Source organism: Protopterus annectens, chromosome 6.part1 (assembly GCF_019279795.1).
Source record: "Protopterus annectens isolate FY-2018-M chromosome 6.part1, PAN1.0, whole genome shotgun sequence".
In the NCBI taxonomy this organism is placed as follows: Eukaryota; Metazoa; Chordata; order Ceratodontiformes; family Protopteridae; genus Protopterus; species Protopterus annectens.
In genome coordinates, this window is record NC_056738.1 from 301598348 (window position 1) to 301615789 (window position 17442).

The following is a 17442-nucleotide window of genomic DNA, read 5'->3' on the forward strand; positions in this document are numbered from 1 at the left end:
GACAGCTCCTAATTTTCAATCATCTGTAAATTTAGTCAGACAGAGACCACTGACATTGGCCTTGACTTTTGACAAGTAAATGCCAAAAAGGAGCGGTCCAAAGACTGATCCATGAGCGACTCAAGTTGTGATTGGCCTCTTTGTAGAGGTAGACTCCCCAGTTCTAACTACCTGGGTCCTGTCTGTGAGCCAGTTGGCTATCCACCGGGTGACATACGGGCTTGTACCTAACCTCTTGAGTTTGTCAACTATGCCCGAGTGCGGTATTGTGTCAAATGCCTTGACCAGGTCAAGGTATGCAGTATGGATGATTTTGCCATATCCATTGCTTTGGTGACCTTCTTGAAGAAGTCCACCAGGTTGAGTATGCATGACCTGCCCTTGACAAATCCAAACTGGGTTGGGTCCAATGTCTGGAGGCTTATTATATCTCTGCTGATCATCTCCATGATAATTCTTTCCATGGCTTTACATATAAAACTAGGGAGATTTATGGGTCTTTAGTTTCAAGGGTCTGTAGATGACCCACCTTTCTGCAGAAGGATGACTGTTGTCTTTCTCCATTCATGAGGCATGAAGCCTGTTTGGAGGCTACAGTTAAATAGTAATTCCAGAGGCCCTGATAGGTCATGTTTCATGCTATTTAGAAGGCTTCCTAGGATACTGTCTGGGCCCATTGACGCAGTGTTCTTGGTCTTATAGAGAGCATTAAGGACCTGTTCCCTAGTGATAGGAGGGGGAGTTATATTTGATGATAATTCCCGAGGAAAGGTTGAGGGGGAGAGAGGAGTAAAGTTGGAGCTGAATTTATCAGCCAGTAAGTTTGCTATAACTTCTGGCACAGTAGAGGTGGTGCCATTTACAATAAGCTCTGCACACAATTGCGTATTGCCTTTGAGGTTGCGGACATAGCTAAACAATGCTTTGTGGTTGTCCTTGGCCTGGGAGGCCAAACTTACCTCACATTTGGCTTTGGTAGACTTTATTTTTTCTCTGAGTTGTTTGTTTAGTTTGATGAGAGCACTTTTGTCCTGCTGGGTGCCTCACCTCCCAATTTTTGCCATGATTTTCTTCCTCCTGTTATACTTTGAATTGATTTTTTGATTCCACCATGGTGACTTGTTTTTTGAGTTTGTTCTGTACTTCTTCCTGCCTCTATGCAACTATTAACATGTTTGTACAGGGTTTCTATGAACAGTTCTGCATAGACAGAAGTGTTTTCAGGGTTTATGGGGGCTTGACATTTTGCGTGTGTGTCTCTGTGTGTGTGTGTGTGTGTGTGTGTGTGTGTGTGTGTGTGTGTGTGTGTGTGTATACATTATATATACATATATATATATATATATATATATATATATATATATATATATACATATACACATGTATGAACCAATTTGATAGCTGGTTTTGTAAGTAATGCTAGGTTTTTTGCTCTAATTGCACTCTATTACACACAGTGGAAAGGTTCTAATCTAAGTTGTCTGATACTGTTAGACTTTTATGTACAGCATTGCTAGTTGTTTTTATTTTAAATATATAATGCTCTACTAGGGCATATTCTGCTTATCTACACCCAGTTGTATAGCTTCTTTTCCACTGCTTTCCTATTTCTCCCTTGTCTGACCCTGTCCCCCTATTTCTTATCCCTCATCCTCTTCTATTATGTAGCTCTTACACCCTGTTTCTGCCCTCCGTACTCTCTGTATCTCACTGAGTTCTTTCTCACCTGTACTCCTACAACCTGGTTCTCATATCTACCTCTCCCTTTCCTGTCCTACAACTCCCCGTCTTTCCTCTTTTGCTTTGCCCCTCCTGTTACTTTGTACTTTTATAAAGCTGAATATAAATTATAATTAGAACAGCAGTGCAAGGAGAAATGGTTTGAGATGAGTGCTACTTGTTTTTTATACTTCATTTTGACTGGCATTTCAGTAACATATTTAAAAAGTAATTTATTTTTTCACGTCTCACAACCTTTTTGTTTCCATCTAGATATTAAGTAAGCTGACACAAAGCCAATGCAATGAAATATTTTTTTTCTTCTTCACTTCATTTTGTCTTCATTGGACTCTCATAATGATGGTTTGGCACCCAGGACAGCGTATTTAATTAAAACCACAATTTTTGTTTTGTGCGTAGCCCCACCCCTTTCTAGTTGGCCACACCCATCCCCATTGGCCACACCCATTCAGCTGTCTCCTGCAGCCCCCCTTTGATTTGAAGTCACCAGCCACCACTGTCTACACACAGTTGTATAGTTTATTTTCCGCTGCTTTCCTATTTCTCCCCTGTCTGACCTTGTCCCCTATTTCTTAGCCCTCATCCTCTCCTACTGTGTAGCTCTTACAGAGAAACAAATTCAGCAAATCAACTAGTAAAAAGCAAAAAGATGAATGGCTTCCAAAGCAAGGCAGGCGTTTAATATAAAATATACAAACAAATGTAAACTGTAGTGACAAACACTACAGTTTACATTTGTTGTATATTTTATATTAAACGCCTGTGCACTGGCATATTCTCTCCATATCTAAACCTGCATACTGTGCCTTTAGACTTTCACACATAGACCTCCCAAACAAGTGAACCATTTTGCCCCACCAAGTCTTTATTATTTTTTCTTGTAATACTTCTGCCTAATCATCTTTCCTTCAGAGATTAATCAAAAATAATGAGCCGCTGTCCATTTTGACTTTTCTGCAGCCTTCTAGCCCTAACTATACTTAGTGATTGTTTTTGGAGCTCTGTTCTCTTCCTGGCCAGTGTAGCCCTGCTCCATTCACCCTCACTAATGCTCAGGCTCACTTTGCTGCACTGCCTACCCCCATTTACACCCACCCTCACTTCAGTTATATTTTTCACATCCTGGTTTATCCACACGCTGTACACTTCACCCAGTCATATCCTTTCTCTTCTTTTTCACTGCCACTCCCTACATTTCTACCTCTGTCAGCTGTTCTCCTCCACTCCCACTCCTCCTATTAATCTCACTGCCAATGATTCCCCCAGTAATCCAATACTTTACCCTACCCTATTCCTTTTTTTTGACTCTCATACTCCTACTGAAACTTCCTTTTACCTTCCTACAGCTAAGGCATGCTAATACACCTACTCCTTTCAATACCTATATTTACTGTTCTCACACTAACTACATTCTACCACAATCCACTACCTCACCAATCCTCTAGTCCCACCTTTCCTTTCCTACTTTCACCTAACTCACACTCCTTCCATATAGTTTCTTCTCTTTTCTCTCCTCACTTCTTACATCTGTTCAAACACAATCTCTCTTCTAAACTCTCCCACCACAATAAACACATATCCAAATTCCTTCCACTGCACCCTTTTAGGTATACCCCCTTCATCCTATTCTTACCCTACTTCTCGCAGGAGATATTCATCCTAACCCCAGTCCTCTAGCCAACTTCTCTGACTCCTGAACCCCCCCTTTGTCCACCCCCACCCAGATTACCACTCCATCACAGCCTGTCTCCCCTGCTAAGCACCTTAAAATCCCAGGTCTCAATATCTGTAAGTGCAGTAAATAAACTCCCTGATCTTCACTTTTGAATAACGCTACACTCCCCAGATATCCTCTGCACCCCCAAAACATGGCTAAAACCTCACAAATCAAACAAAGAAATCCTACCACCCAGCTACAACATCTTCCACCAGGAGAGGCCCTCTAAAAAATTGGGTGGGTTAGCTGTCCTTTATTCAGAGTTCCTCTCTCTCCATCCCTTACCATACCCCCCTCCCCAGTTTCCACCCAGCTGAAAAGCTTATAGTTAACTGTAACCTAAATGATCATAAAAAAAATTGCCATCACTGCTATCTAAATACCTCCTGGCAACAATATCCCCATACCTCTTGCCTGGATCTCCAAAATCATCTCCTATGAAACCATTGTAATAGGGGATGTTAATACTGACTGGAATCCTCTCACCACCAACTCCCCCAATACTAGCATTAATCTATATGGCTTCACCCAACTGATCACCTCCCCTACTAGTATGAATCAACAATCCAATATCAGCTCCTCTATAGACTGGATACTTACCTCTCATCCCAATCATTATCATAACCCCTCTATTCTCCCTGACAAACTTAGTGATCATCACCTGAACTCTATACATCATCACCTGTCCCAACCCTCTAAATCACACATATACAGGGACTGCCATGATCTATCCAACGTTAACCCTGATTTATTTAATCAAACACTTTCATCTATAAACTGGTCCTTTCTCCAGCAACTTCCTCTCAAAGAAGCTGTTCTAACATTCAACAGCATCTTCCTTGACACTCTTAACTCCCTAGACATAGCTAGAAAAGTTCAGGTTAAAACAAATTTCAATCCATGGATAAATAAAGCCACTGTCTCCCTCATGCACAAAAGAGACACTGCATGGAAAACCTGGAACAAACACAAAACCCCTTCCAGCCTCTAACATAATAGAGAACTCTGAAATGCCACAAAAACAATTCACCCTTGACAAGAAAAACTTCTACCTGAATCCCCAAAGAAACCCTCACTCCAACCCAAAAATATTCTGGAGTACCATTAATAAGCTTTTACACCCAGGAAATCCCTCCCCTCCCAACCCCTCCCCAAACAGTCCCCCCCCCTAGAAACTGCCACATTTCTCAACTCCTTCAAAGACACTATACAGAAACTAATCAAACCTAACACTAACAGTAATCATAACATCCAACCCCCTCCATCCAGCCAAATTACCTTCCCTATCAAGCCTATCCTCACAACCGTGATCAAATCCTTACTCTGTAAACTTAAACCCTGCTCCCCTTCAGCTGATAACCTGCCTTCCCTGTGCCTCAAGCTAGCAGCCCCCTCCATAGCCTATCCAGTCTCCATACTTATTAATCGATCCATACAGGAAAGCCTGGTTCCCCAAATATGGAAAAAGGCCTACATTATACCCCTGCACAAAGGCAGTAATTCCACTGACCCTTCAAACTTCAGGCCTATCACTATTTTATCCTCTATCTCAAAGATCCTAGAAATGTGTATTCACAAACAGCTCATCACAAATCTCAGTCAGAAAAATCTCCTCACCCCTACCCAACATGGCTTTCATCCTCATCATAGTACTACTACCGCTCTACTATCCTTCACTAACTCCATCTCCACTTCCCTCAATAATAACAAACTAGTGTCTTCCCTCTTCCTTGACCTCTCTAAGGCTTTCAACACTGTTGCTCATAACCTCCTACTGTCCAAATGTGCCTCCTTCATCCTCTCTACCTCCACCCTCAACTGGTTCTCTTAATACATCAATCAAATGGATGTCATCTACTTCTCCTTTCCTTCCCATTCTTACAGGGGTCCCCCAAGGCTCCATCTTGGGTCCCCTACTATTTAACATTTTTACTAATGATCTCTTCCATTCCTGCCCCTACTCTACACTCATACAATATGCAGATGACTCTACGATCATCGCAACCTCTGACAATCTATCCCACTTTCATACCCTCATACAAGACACACTTCACTCAGTCAAAAGATGGCTCACCATGAGCTAACTCCTACTTAATCCCAATAAAACTAAACTTCGTCTTTTCCTCCCCAAATCCCTCCATCACCTCAAATCTTCCTTTTCAATCTCTTCCCTAAATAGCACAACTATTCAGGTTGAGTCTCATACAAACCTTCTCGGTATAACCATAGACGATGAACTAAAATTTGATAGCCACATCAACAGCTGCATCAAAAAACCCCACCAGAAACTAGGACTGCTATACAGAAACAAAAAATTCCTCACTCAAGAATCCAATGTATCCCTTGCTCAAGCCTACCTCCTACCTACATTACTATATGCTGCCCCTATATTTACCAACCTCCAAAAAAATCTCTTAAACAAACTTGAGCTGACATATAATAAAGTTGCACATTTCGCCACAAATCTCCCCTTACCATTTCCTTGCTTTAACAAAACTTCACTGGCTAGAATTCCATAACCAACTCCTTCTACCTCAACTTCACCGGACACACTCCATTCTACAACAACCCCTAGCTTTTCCTTCACTAAAAGCTCTGTACTTTCATTGAAGTGCACTTCCGCGTAACTAAGGTAGTACTTTTGTTAGTTGAAGAAACGTAACTTTGACTAACACATGCATTGCAGACACAAGGTACAAGGTTTGATTCTCACCTTTGAAAGGGAAACAAACTGGCTTGGCTTAAAATGGCACAAAAAAGGGCAGCTAGAATAGTTACCTATGAACCTGTTTAGTCCAGTTTTACTGATCAGTTTACCTTTAATACATGTAAAAAAAAAAACAGTCTTAAATTTACAGTTGTGTGAATGAGATATATACAATCAGGCAACTCATACATTACCTGTGAGAAGTAAGGACCACAGCACAGTGATTCTGTAGCTCTTCAGAAATAATTTTCCAGAGGTGGCGTTTTGATTTAGGATCCATTCCAGAACTTGGCTCATCCTTTAGGAAAAGTTACCATACAGGCTTCATTAATAAGGTGGTTATAAGCATCCATAATTTTTAATTAAACTTTTGGTTAATTAGACAATCTTATTTGCAAGAAGCAGAGAAATAAATAAATATGATGGTACACCATAAAAGTGTTCAACAGATTTTAGTTAGCATCTCATGATGTCTGACAGAGATCAATAGTCCACAGAACAAGGTTTAAATGGTACACTGGACAATTCCAAAGTCTGGTGTATCTCCTCAACTCCCTTAAAAAAAGGCATAAAAAGTGTAACTGTAACAACTAACCCACTATTTATAATTGTGGAAAGGAGCTTGCTATAATTAATGGCACACTGAGCTCTTAACTAACCATGAGTACAGTACTGGCATTCATTAACTAAACTATGATATTACCTGAGACTTCTAAAATGAATCTTTGTACTGCCCTTGCACAGTATCAGCAGCTGCTGTTTGTGCCCCCTAACAGCTTTCACACAGAGTAGCCACTCTCTTTGCCCTCCCTTGTCATGCTTCTGTTATTCCATATGCAATGCCAGTAAATTTAAAACTTTTTCTGATATGGATAGGAGGTGCAATACTTTATACAAATTGTGTGATTAAGAACCATATAGATGAATAATTATAAGGACAGTCTCAGAAATTCCATATGCTAAAACTTTGTCATAAGAAGGACAACATGTTATGTTTCATTCCATTTAGGTGTCTGTAGTAGAAAACAATGCCTCGTGGAACTCTGAATTGGAACAGATTCCATCCATCCTTTCATCTCTTGTGGTGGTGAGGGTCATGGTGGTAGCAAGCTGATCAGTGCAGACTGGACTTTCTGTTCTTAGCAACAGTTCCCAGTTTATTTTACTGTACTCCCGTAATTCACAGGCAGGCTGAGTGATATAGTTTTACAAAGTGTCTTAGGCCTGCTCTGAGGATTTCTTTCAGTGTGCAGTTCCTGGTGCACCACCCACTTGAAAGATGGAAGGAGGTATCCTCACTAGGTGCTGAAATCACATTAACTGACTCCTCTCAATCCACAGGCATAGTGTCTCAACTCTTGAGATCTTCTTGTTCTGCTGTGGTCCTACTCTGTCATGAAAAGTGAGCCCAGCAACCCTGTGAAAGAACCTAAGTTTTGCTGCTTAGATACACACTCTTATCCTTTTGTTTCTATACATAGATAGAGCCCAGATTTGAGGATGGAGCAGTAGACTAACATGTAAACTGAGAGCTTTGTCCTGTGGTTCAGCTCTCTCTTCCCCTCCACCATTCCTCATGGTTTCTGCAGTTGTTATGTTACACTCATCTTTCGGTCATTCTCTTGGTTCCCCCACCCTTATTCATGTTCAGAACACAAGAAACTTAAGCCTCTCTACTCAGAGTAGCTGTTCACTTCCCACCTGCAGGCATTAATCAATTTTTGTTTGGAGTAAAACCATGATTTCTGATATGCATGTACTGATTTTCATCCCAGCTGCTTTACACTCAGCAATGACCACCACTATACTGCACAGCTGAGATCACAGTCACTAAAGACCACAAGTGATTTATCTTTTGGAAACCAAGATGCAACTCTTACATCTCCAGACTGAATAGTCTGCATACTTTATCTAAGTGTTTGTATCCTGTCCAAGAAAATCATGAATGGGAGAGGAGAAAAGACACAACCGTACCAGCGTGCTGTACCCACTTTGAAAGTATTAAAGGTAATGTGGAGAATGGAAATACAGCTCCACAACTATAGGAACAAAATGGCATATAATCACAGACTTGTGACTCCATATTGTATCATAGCCCTGTGAATAAGCAGTATTGGACTTAGTCGTATGTTTTCTCTAGGTTCACAAAACACACGAGGACCAAATGTATTGGTGAATCTGCATGACCCCTCTACGTATCAATACAATTCAAAGAGTTCTTTCAGCATTCCTTGGTTAGGGCAGACTCTATACTGGTCCCCTTGAATCAGATGATTGACCATCAGAGTGACTGTTTTTGCAATATCCTGGTGTAGACTTTCCTATGGCATCTGAGGAACAAAGTCATGCCCACATATGGAGCATACCCTCCTGTTCATTTTCCTGAACAAAGGGACATCCACTTGATCCAAAACTACTAACCCCAACATTCACTCAACTTTGAAAAGGCACATTAACCACAAAAAACCAACAATAACCAAAGTTTCTACAGTTCTTGCTAGATCATATGAACCCCCAAAACATTTTTGCCATGGAACTGTTTAAATGAAACAATTACTCCATGTACAGAAATGAATTCAATCCCACTAGTTGCTTCCAGAACTTCCAAGTAGACTATGTCTACTAGGTTCAGATGTTTCTCAGTGGTGTTTCTTTCAGATTCTGACAATATCTTTAGTTGGTACCAGCATTTATTTACCATTTCTGAGGACAGGATGGGATTGCCCAGTTCTCCCACCTCCTAGTCACTTAATGGTTTAATGGAAACGCTTTGTGGCCATGCAAGTCAGTCATTCTTCATGCCTTGCCAAATCCTGCCATTCTCATGCTTTCATTTCAGTAACTGCCAAAATGTTTGCATTCCTGGCCTTTTGATATCTATTGGTAAAGTTTGGAGTCTACTCCCCCACTACACTGCACAGAAGCCTTAACTGTTTAACTCAATGGCACCCCTTATTACTTATGTCCAGCAGAAGGCTTTCAGTTTGCTTCCAAGACAAACAATGATTACCTTTTACTTACAATTCTTTGCTGTAACCTCAACTTCTGAGGTTTAAACAGGATTTATTCAGACTCATTTTTCCCACTCATCATAGTACAGGAGAGGAGCTTGTTTGGATTTGAGAGATGAACACATCCTTCACAGAAGGATCTGTTATTCATTTCATGACACTGTCACAAAATGTTAGTTTCTTGATGTCAAAAAAGATATGTCACCCAACCCAACACCACACTCAGATCTGTTAACAGTTCATGCGGCCCAGGTATCCAGAACATATACCCTAATGTTTGGTGATAAAACTACTAGTTAGTCATTGATCTTTGGCCATGGCGCTGGTACCATATACACTTATGATTAGCCTTGTGTTCAAACATGGTTATCATTACACACAATCTATGACCAAGACAGAAGTTCAACAACAGTTTGCTACTTGGGTTTAGATCAGATGAGCCTTTCCTTCATATAATGCTCCTACATATATCTCCATCATTCCTTACATGGGTGGTGAAATGCTCATGTAGAACTACAAAGTCCAGTGGTAGTTCTCTACCAAGCACTGCTTTTGTGATCTGCAGCAAGGCTGAATGCTCTGATCAGCTGTTAGCTACAAATCCACAATCTGGCAGAGACACATTGAGTATGTTCTTGCTTATGAACACAAACTCCAACTGCATACACAGCATATTAATTATTTAAGTACTCTCTATCTCCAGTTTCTATACACATGCATCTCATATGACATGGAATTAGTAATTGCTAAATTCTGGCTGGATGAAACACAATTGTATAGATCTGAGTGCAACAATTTAACAGCTTGCCCACATTGTATTAATTAAAATGTCTTTTACTATAAAGGGGTATGTTGTCTGCAACTTCAAGGCACCACAATGGGGGCATGTTTTGCCCAATATATGCAGACTTTTTTATGAGCTTTTTTAAAGTTCATAATATCTGTGACAAATCTAGAAATATTTTTACATCAGACTGTTGGATTGTGTAGAAAAGTCAGGTGGATGACTTTAGTTTTTTTTTTCAAGTATTTATTAGTAGTAATAATTTTGTGATATTGGTTTCATTATTAAAAGTGATTAGTTCAAAACTGAATTTTTCGATCTGACAATTACCAAACTGTTGGATGGGTGGCTAGTACTTCATATCATAAGTCCTTTACTAACAATTCTTTTCATTGAGTGAATCACTGTCATCTGTGCCACATAATAAAGAATATATCCAGCTACCAAATCATGCACATCAAACATACCTGTACATCTGAAAATGACTACAAGTCTTGTCTGAGACTTTGAACATTGGTTTATACATAGATGCTGTAATAAAAAATATATTTATTTGACAATGCAGCAAGTGTATCCTAAGCATCAGGATAAATATAGTTAAGTGATACAGAAGACAATTTGAATTTGATACTGAGTTTGGAAATAATTTAATATTAAATAGGTGATGGTCATGTTTTGGCCTATTTTAATTAAGAATAATGTTTTTGGTTCTATCTTATTCAATGATTGCTTAGTAACATACCGGTAAAGTAGGAATTTAGCACCACTTTTTGGTTTATGTAAAAAGAAAAAAAACATACAAAAAGAGTCAAAAGAGTCCTATACAACATCTGTTAGATAGTAAACCTATGGGTAACATTAGCCAGCTTGTGGAAGCTACACATTTTACCAATGTTTAGAATGCATATCTGTTGCTCTCAGCTAATGGGGGGTATTATCATCACCCCGTGAAAGTCGGGGTAGGGCTGACCCGTAATGGGGGTATTATCGTCACCCCATGAAAGTCAGGTTTGGGCTGACCCGTAATGGGGGTATACATAAATTCAAAATTAGACATTTCATTACTTGTAAGACTGAGTTAGTCTTCTACTAAGTGCAGTATTTTTATGATTCATTTTATAAATTACAGACCTCTCAGCCATTTAGATTTATAATAAGAGAGTATTTAAGTGATGTGGTGTAAAAGAAAGCAATGCTGTCTTTAAACATACTAAGGAACATTACACAGATGTATTCAGATTCACTGGAACAGACTGATGTGTACATTTAGGAATGAACAAGATTAGGTTATAAGATATTGTAGACAAAAAGGAATGCATGTGGATAACTGACAAAGGGGCATTTTTCACCAGTCTTAAGTGAGAAATGCAGACACATGTATGCAGGAGTGACATGCAGACCTGACAAAGAAGGCTCAGCCAGAAACCATTCATTCATTCATTCATTCATTCATTCATTCATTCATTCATTCATTCATCCATTCATTCATTCCTCAGTATCCACTTTATCCTATTCAAGGTTGCATAAGAGCTGGCGCCTATCAAAACATGCTGTAGATGCAAGGCAGACAGCCATTGCTAGATGGCAATCCACTATAAAGGCTCCTCTAATGCATAACTTGGTGAGACTAACATCTGCTCCAGGCATGGTGACACTAACATCTGCTCCCAGCCAACCTGTTTGCATCCCAGCCCCTCTTCCAAAAGGACTTCTGTAGTGTATGGTTGGCTCTGTACCATCATCCCACTGAGGATGGGCACATCCATCCTCCTTTACCAGTACCATAAAGCACTTGAGCTGCTAACTGTCCTTGGATCACCTTGGCTGTAGTCAGGGCTTTATCACTCTATGACTCCATCGTTGGCTCAGGGCAAATCACAGGATTACTAGCCCACCTAACAGTATGATTCAAATTGTGTAGAAAAAAAAATGAAAGCATTCTGTAACCGAAAACTGAAGCAGAAATAAAGCCACATACAGACTAGGGCAAGGCATACAGAGTCTGCAAAGAAGTCACCCCAGCAGGGAACTGAACTTGAGAACCAAGAGTTGTGGGACAGCAGTGCTAACTACTGCACCATTATGCTGCCCAGTCAGTAACATATTTGATTAAATACATTTATTTTTCTTTTGTATATATGTGAATTGTCCCCTGACAGAATAACAGAGGAAAGTTAAACAACCATCTGAGTGGAGGAATTTGACCACTGTAATTCTTAAGCCTGCTGTTTCTTAATACCTGGCTCAAACCTGATTGTAGAAAGGTGCTCCTCTAGAAAAGTGTTTTGTCATTAGCACTGGCAGAAATTAAGTTACAAACAGTGGAACCTGCATGTGAATTTAGTGTATTCAATGAAATATTATCCTTACCAGTAACAGCAGCTGTGGTTTTCCAAGAATTGCCAGAGCTGTTGATAGCTTCCTCTTAGTGCCACAGCTGTACATGTGGACAGGTTTACTCTTATGCGGTACAAGGTCCAGTCTTTCAATGAGCTTGTATGTAACCTATAGACAGAATATATGTGACACTTAGCATACTGTAAACACTAAGTCATGAAATAAAGCTGGTTGATATATATTTTGTAAGTTTGTCAGTTAAATATGCAAAGATCAGATAGGTTTCCAACCACTGATTTTATGTTTAAATCTTATTATTTACTGTACAACATATTAGATAACTATTCCATAATAAGATGAAAATGCTGAACTATTCATGTGTGGACACTATCCATGTGTGGACAATGTGCCACAAACAGTGAGGTATCCACACACAGAGTCACAAGACCTTGATCATTTACAGTCACACTACTTACATTTGCAGTACAGTAAGGTTTGTGAGTTTATATGCATGAAGAGGGCTGAGCATGTAATTTGTCATTGCCTGATCAGTATTCTACCCTGGCAAACAAATTTAAACAAACAAAAACAAACAAACAAACAAACAAACAAACAAACAGGGACAAATATTTCTGGTTCTTAAAAACAAGACATTCCATTTTCTTGAGAGGAAAACCAAGGAATTATGCCAATTACTGTGAAGTTTAATTTCTTGTCATTACAACAGAACACAGCATATAATTCCATGGGACTTGACCGATGCACGGAAGTGATTCACAGTCCCACATTGCATTAAAGTGCTGGGAGCCCAAGTGTTTTTCAAAAGTAACATGCAGATGATTGAACAATTATATGCAAATAAAACTGGGTAGGAAACTGGGACCCTGCTAATAACACAAACATATGACAAGTGACCACAGTTTATAGATAATATGTAGGAGCAATATGCACCTGACTATAAAAGGATAAAACACTGTGAAAAGCACCAACAATGCCAAATTGTAGGTAGCGATAATGGTAGGATTATGAAGATCAGTTGTGAAGTAGCACTTTTACAGATTGGCACCATCAGATCCTCCTGGCATGTGTGAGGTGGCCTCTGCTGCCACAAGAAATGGTACCACTGGCAGTGAAATACAGTTTCACCAATCAGATTACTGATAACTTCAGAGCAGAGTGGGACATGACTTTGGTTCAAATAGGTCATCCACAAACAGAATCTATGGCATCATCACATTCCCCTGGTATGTGTGGGGTGACCTCTACTGCCACAGGAAATTGCACCACTGGCAGTGACATACCACAGTTTCACTGATCAGATTACTGATAACTTCAGGGCAGAGAGGGACATGGCTTTGGTTCAAATAGGTCATCCACAAACAGAATCTATAGCACCATCACGTTCCCCTGGTATGTGTGAGGTGACCTCTACTGCCACAGGAAATAGTACCACTGGCAGTGACATACAGTTTCATCAATCAGTTTACTGATAACGTAAGAACAGAGTGGGGCATGACTTTGGTATAAATAAGTCATCCACAAACAAAATCTGCAGGAATGTGTAGCCTTTCCATACCTGAGGACACCAAGGTACATATAACTCTCTCTATTCCAGCTGCAGTGATCTTTCAGAGGCTAGAAGAGCAGACAAGAATTTAACGCTGCTACACAATGGCACACATGGGAGTCAGGGAGACTCCTGAAGCTGAATCGCATACTTTGTTTATTAGTAGTCAGATGCATTCTTATGTTTGTTGTCACTAGAATCCTGGTTTTCATCACAGCAGCTATGTCAGGAGTGTCACGAGTTTAAATTTAAATTACCCTCACTTCTGTTTGTTTTTGGTATAGTTCATAAGAGAAGCAGCTTGTGGCTTCCAAGTACTTATAGAAATTAAAACTAAGGGGTTGCATTTCAGGGCTGAGTGGCATTGTGTAATATAAATGACTATTGAAATGTCAAGACTCATTTTGCTTAGTCCTGAAAAGGAGAAAAGAAAGACTGAAAATACAGGAGAAGAGTGAATCTCAAAACATTACTATTCTACAAACTAGTTTTTTTTTTTACAGGGAGGCAGGTCCCCTGCACCTCCAGATGTGGGAGGCGAACCCCAACACCCCCCAAACTTATATATGCCAACTATGAGATCACCATACCTCAGATAAAATGGAATATTCTGAGAAATGGCAATCTCTGACTTTGTATATGTTAATCTATTTTTCAGTCATTCAGTATCCACATATCAGGACTTGGCAATGTCCTGACATTTTAGATGGTTTTAAACTTTACCTTAGACCTTGTATTAACAGATACTTTGTACAATTAAAATAGGATGTGTTGATTATTAAGTTCATATTTATACATTTAAAAGAGGATGTGTTAATTATTACATTGATATTGAAATATACAAATATTATTTAGCTCCCACACCAGATTCCTGCAAATATACACACATAGGTGTTTGTGAATTTGTGTGTGCATATATTTTCTGGTAGTCAGTCATCAAAGCTGAATAAAAATAATTATTTTGGTTACATTTTGAATTATTCTCTCAGTTCTATTTTTTTTTAACTTTTCAAATTTTTAAATTTGTGTTTTCTGATTAATAATATAACACAAACCTATTGGGAACTGGAAAAGCTATGCTATTATATATGCAGATTTTATGCTAATTAGCTGTCAAGATTTTTCAAGAGATATGCCCTACTTTTATTGAACTATTGTTCAGATTTTCAACTTCTACAGGTTGAGAGGTATGTTTCTAACCCTGTGTACCTTTTTATAATACTGTCTAACATTTTAAGGTACTGGGTGCCATACAATGGTCAAATGTGGCAATAAAGGCTCCTCTGGCCCTACAGTGATAAAGGTTTGTGATTATCAGAGTCATCAGTCATTGAACTGTCAGGTAATGTATGGCACACATGGAATTCTGCTCAGTGTGATGACAACATCCAGACAGTTTGCATAATTTGCATATATGGCATACCTGATAGCAGTATCACCAAATCCTACATATAGGGCTGCTTGGTTGGGCTTAGGTAAACTGGCACCCTAGGCAAAAGACTCCAAGCACAACCTTTTCATCAAATCATGGCTTGAATGAAAAATAGGATTAAGGAAAGACATTCAGTCTTCCTCTTCTGCTTTGCTTATTCCTGCATCCTTTCGACATACCCTGACTGACCAAGGCTATCATGTATTAACCAAATTAAGCAGAAGGTCTGGGGGCTGCTAGGCCATGGGATTACAGATTTTGTGAGGTTCATGTATTAACCAAATTAAGCTGAAGGTCTGGGGGCTGCTAGGCCATGGGGTTACAGATTTTGTGAGGTTCATTTTAGAATTTTTTCCCAACCATCTGATCCAGTGATTGCCTGAACAACATTTGTGTGTATGGAAAAGAAATTCAGTGATCATTTACATTAGGACACACCACTGTAGTTCATGTAGGTGTGGGTGGTGCTGACTTGATTGACATGTCAGTAGTGTTGTAAGTTATGTGTGTTTGCCAGTGGGATGATTTATCAATCTAATTCTTTTAATATTAAGGTATCCTAAAATAAACAATTGCCAAGATGACTTATCTACATCAATCAGGGAGTTGCTGCTTCCATGCACCCCCTACTGTCCATTATTTTAAATGACTTGCTGTCCAACTGTGGGGGGGGGGGCAGAAGACCCCCCCCAATGTATGTTACTCTGCCTGTCTTTTTTAATTTCTCATCTCCTAAAACAAAATTAATTAATTAATAATAATTAAAATAATAATTCTCTGAATAAACTGCCCTTTAAGCTGACAGCAGTCATCCCTAAACCCTTGCAGCCTTGTCTTGACCCACATCACATAAGTACATACTGCTGTACCCTTAAGTAGACAATTTTCAATCTTACTTCTTAAGAAGTACGTTGTACCCAATATTTAATGCTCAAAGCTGACCAAATACCAGTTCATAATTAAGTGAATAGACAAATGCTTATGAGGATTCATATATCATAGTTGGGAACAGAACCTGCCTCTGATCCTCCCAGCTCAAAACATATAGCCACTTTCTGTGCCCCCAATGTTAAACTGGGATTAAATTAAGGCAAAAATGCCTACAGTCATATTTCAAGCAGGTGATGTCATATTTACACACAGCATGCCTCCTCACCATTACCCCCCCCCAAAAGACAGAAACCTTCTGTGTACCCTTCTGATATCATACTCAGACAAACCTGAAAAAACAAACAGAACATAGCATATTTACTGTTAGACATATATAAACAGCATGCTTATTTACTGTCTGTTGCAAGATGGACAGTTATATTTGCATCAGATGTTTGTGATGAAAAAGAAAAAATATAGTAATGTTTACAACTTGTTATTTCTAGAGACAGTACAGTCCTTCTGTACAAGCTACACTGACCGTCTGTTCACCTTTCTGAAGTTTGTGAGGAAAGTTAATAAAATACTGACCATACTCAGCTTGCCCAACACAAGATGCATTGACCTCTGAGGTCTGGGAGGAATGTTAAGGAAATAATGACATCATCCCCAGCACCCCATATAAGTACAATGACCTTCTTTGTACACCTATGAACAGGGCTGCTTTTAGACTGGGAGTAGTCAGGAAAGAGGTGGTTACTAATTCCATATCAGAATGCACTTATATCGCCTTGGCATGTTGGTGCCACCAATCCCCTGAAGTTCTGAAGGTCTGAGTATTCTGTGATACACTCCTACTTTTTTTTTGTTTTGTTTTTTGAGAGAGGGATGACTGTTAAAATGAGAACATGATTACAAGGTCAGTTAAGTAGTCCATTTCACTTCTCACAAATCACACTAGTCCTGCAAAGCCAGCCAATGATTGTTTTAAAATGAGCAAATGACAAGATGGTCAGTTATTTTCATTCAGCCAATCCCAACTACTACCCAGCAGTTATAGCCATGACATTTAATGGCATGCCTCTCAAATGTCACTGATTTTGACTGAAATTTACCTGTCCCTCTTAACCCCTCCTAGAATTGTAACTTTTGGAGAGGAGGAAAGGTAATCACACTTAATAAAGGCAATAATTAGAGTTATAGACTTTTACTTCAAAAATGCATAATAATTTTTTTATTCTGTCATTGTCTTAAGTTAACAGTACTAGTATTTTAAA

At 39.3% G+C, this 17442-nt stretch overlaps 1 protein-coding gene across 1 annotated transcript in view; it reads right to left on the reverse strand.

Moving 5' to 3' along the window:
- The window catches only part of ABCA12 (ATP binding cassette subfamily A member 12), a 793480-nt gene that overhangs the window by 72532 nt on the left and 703506 nt on the right, over window positions 1-17442 (reverse strand). Inside the window, exons 68-69 of the mRNA XM_044075367.1 lie at window positions 12330-12464; window positions 6359-6462 (exon numbers count right to left, since the gene is read on the reverse strand). Coding sequence (XP_043931302.1) covers window positions 6359-6462; window positions 12330-12464 — 239 coding nt within the window. The remainder of the gene's footprint in view (window positions 1-6358; window positions 6463-12329; window positions 12465-17442) is intronic.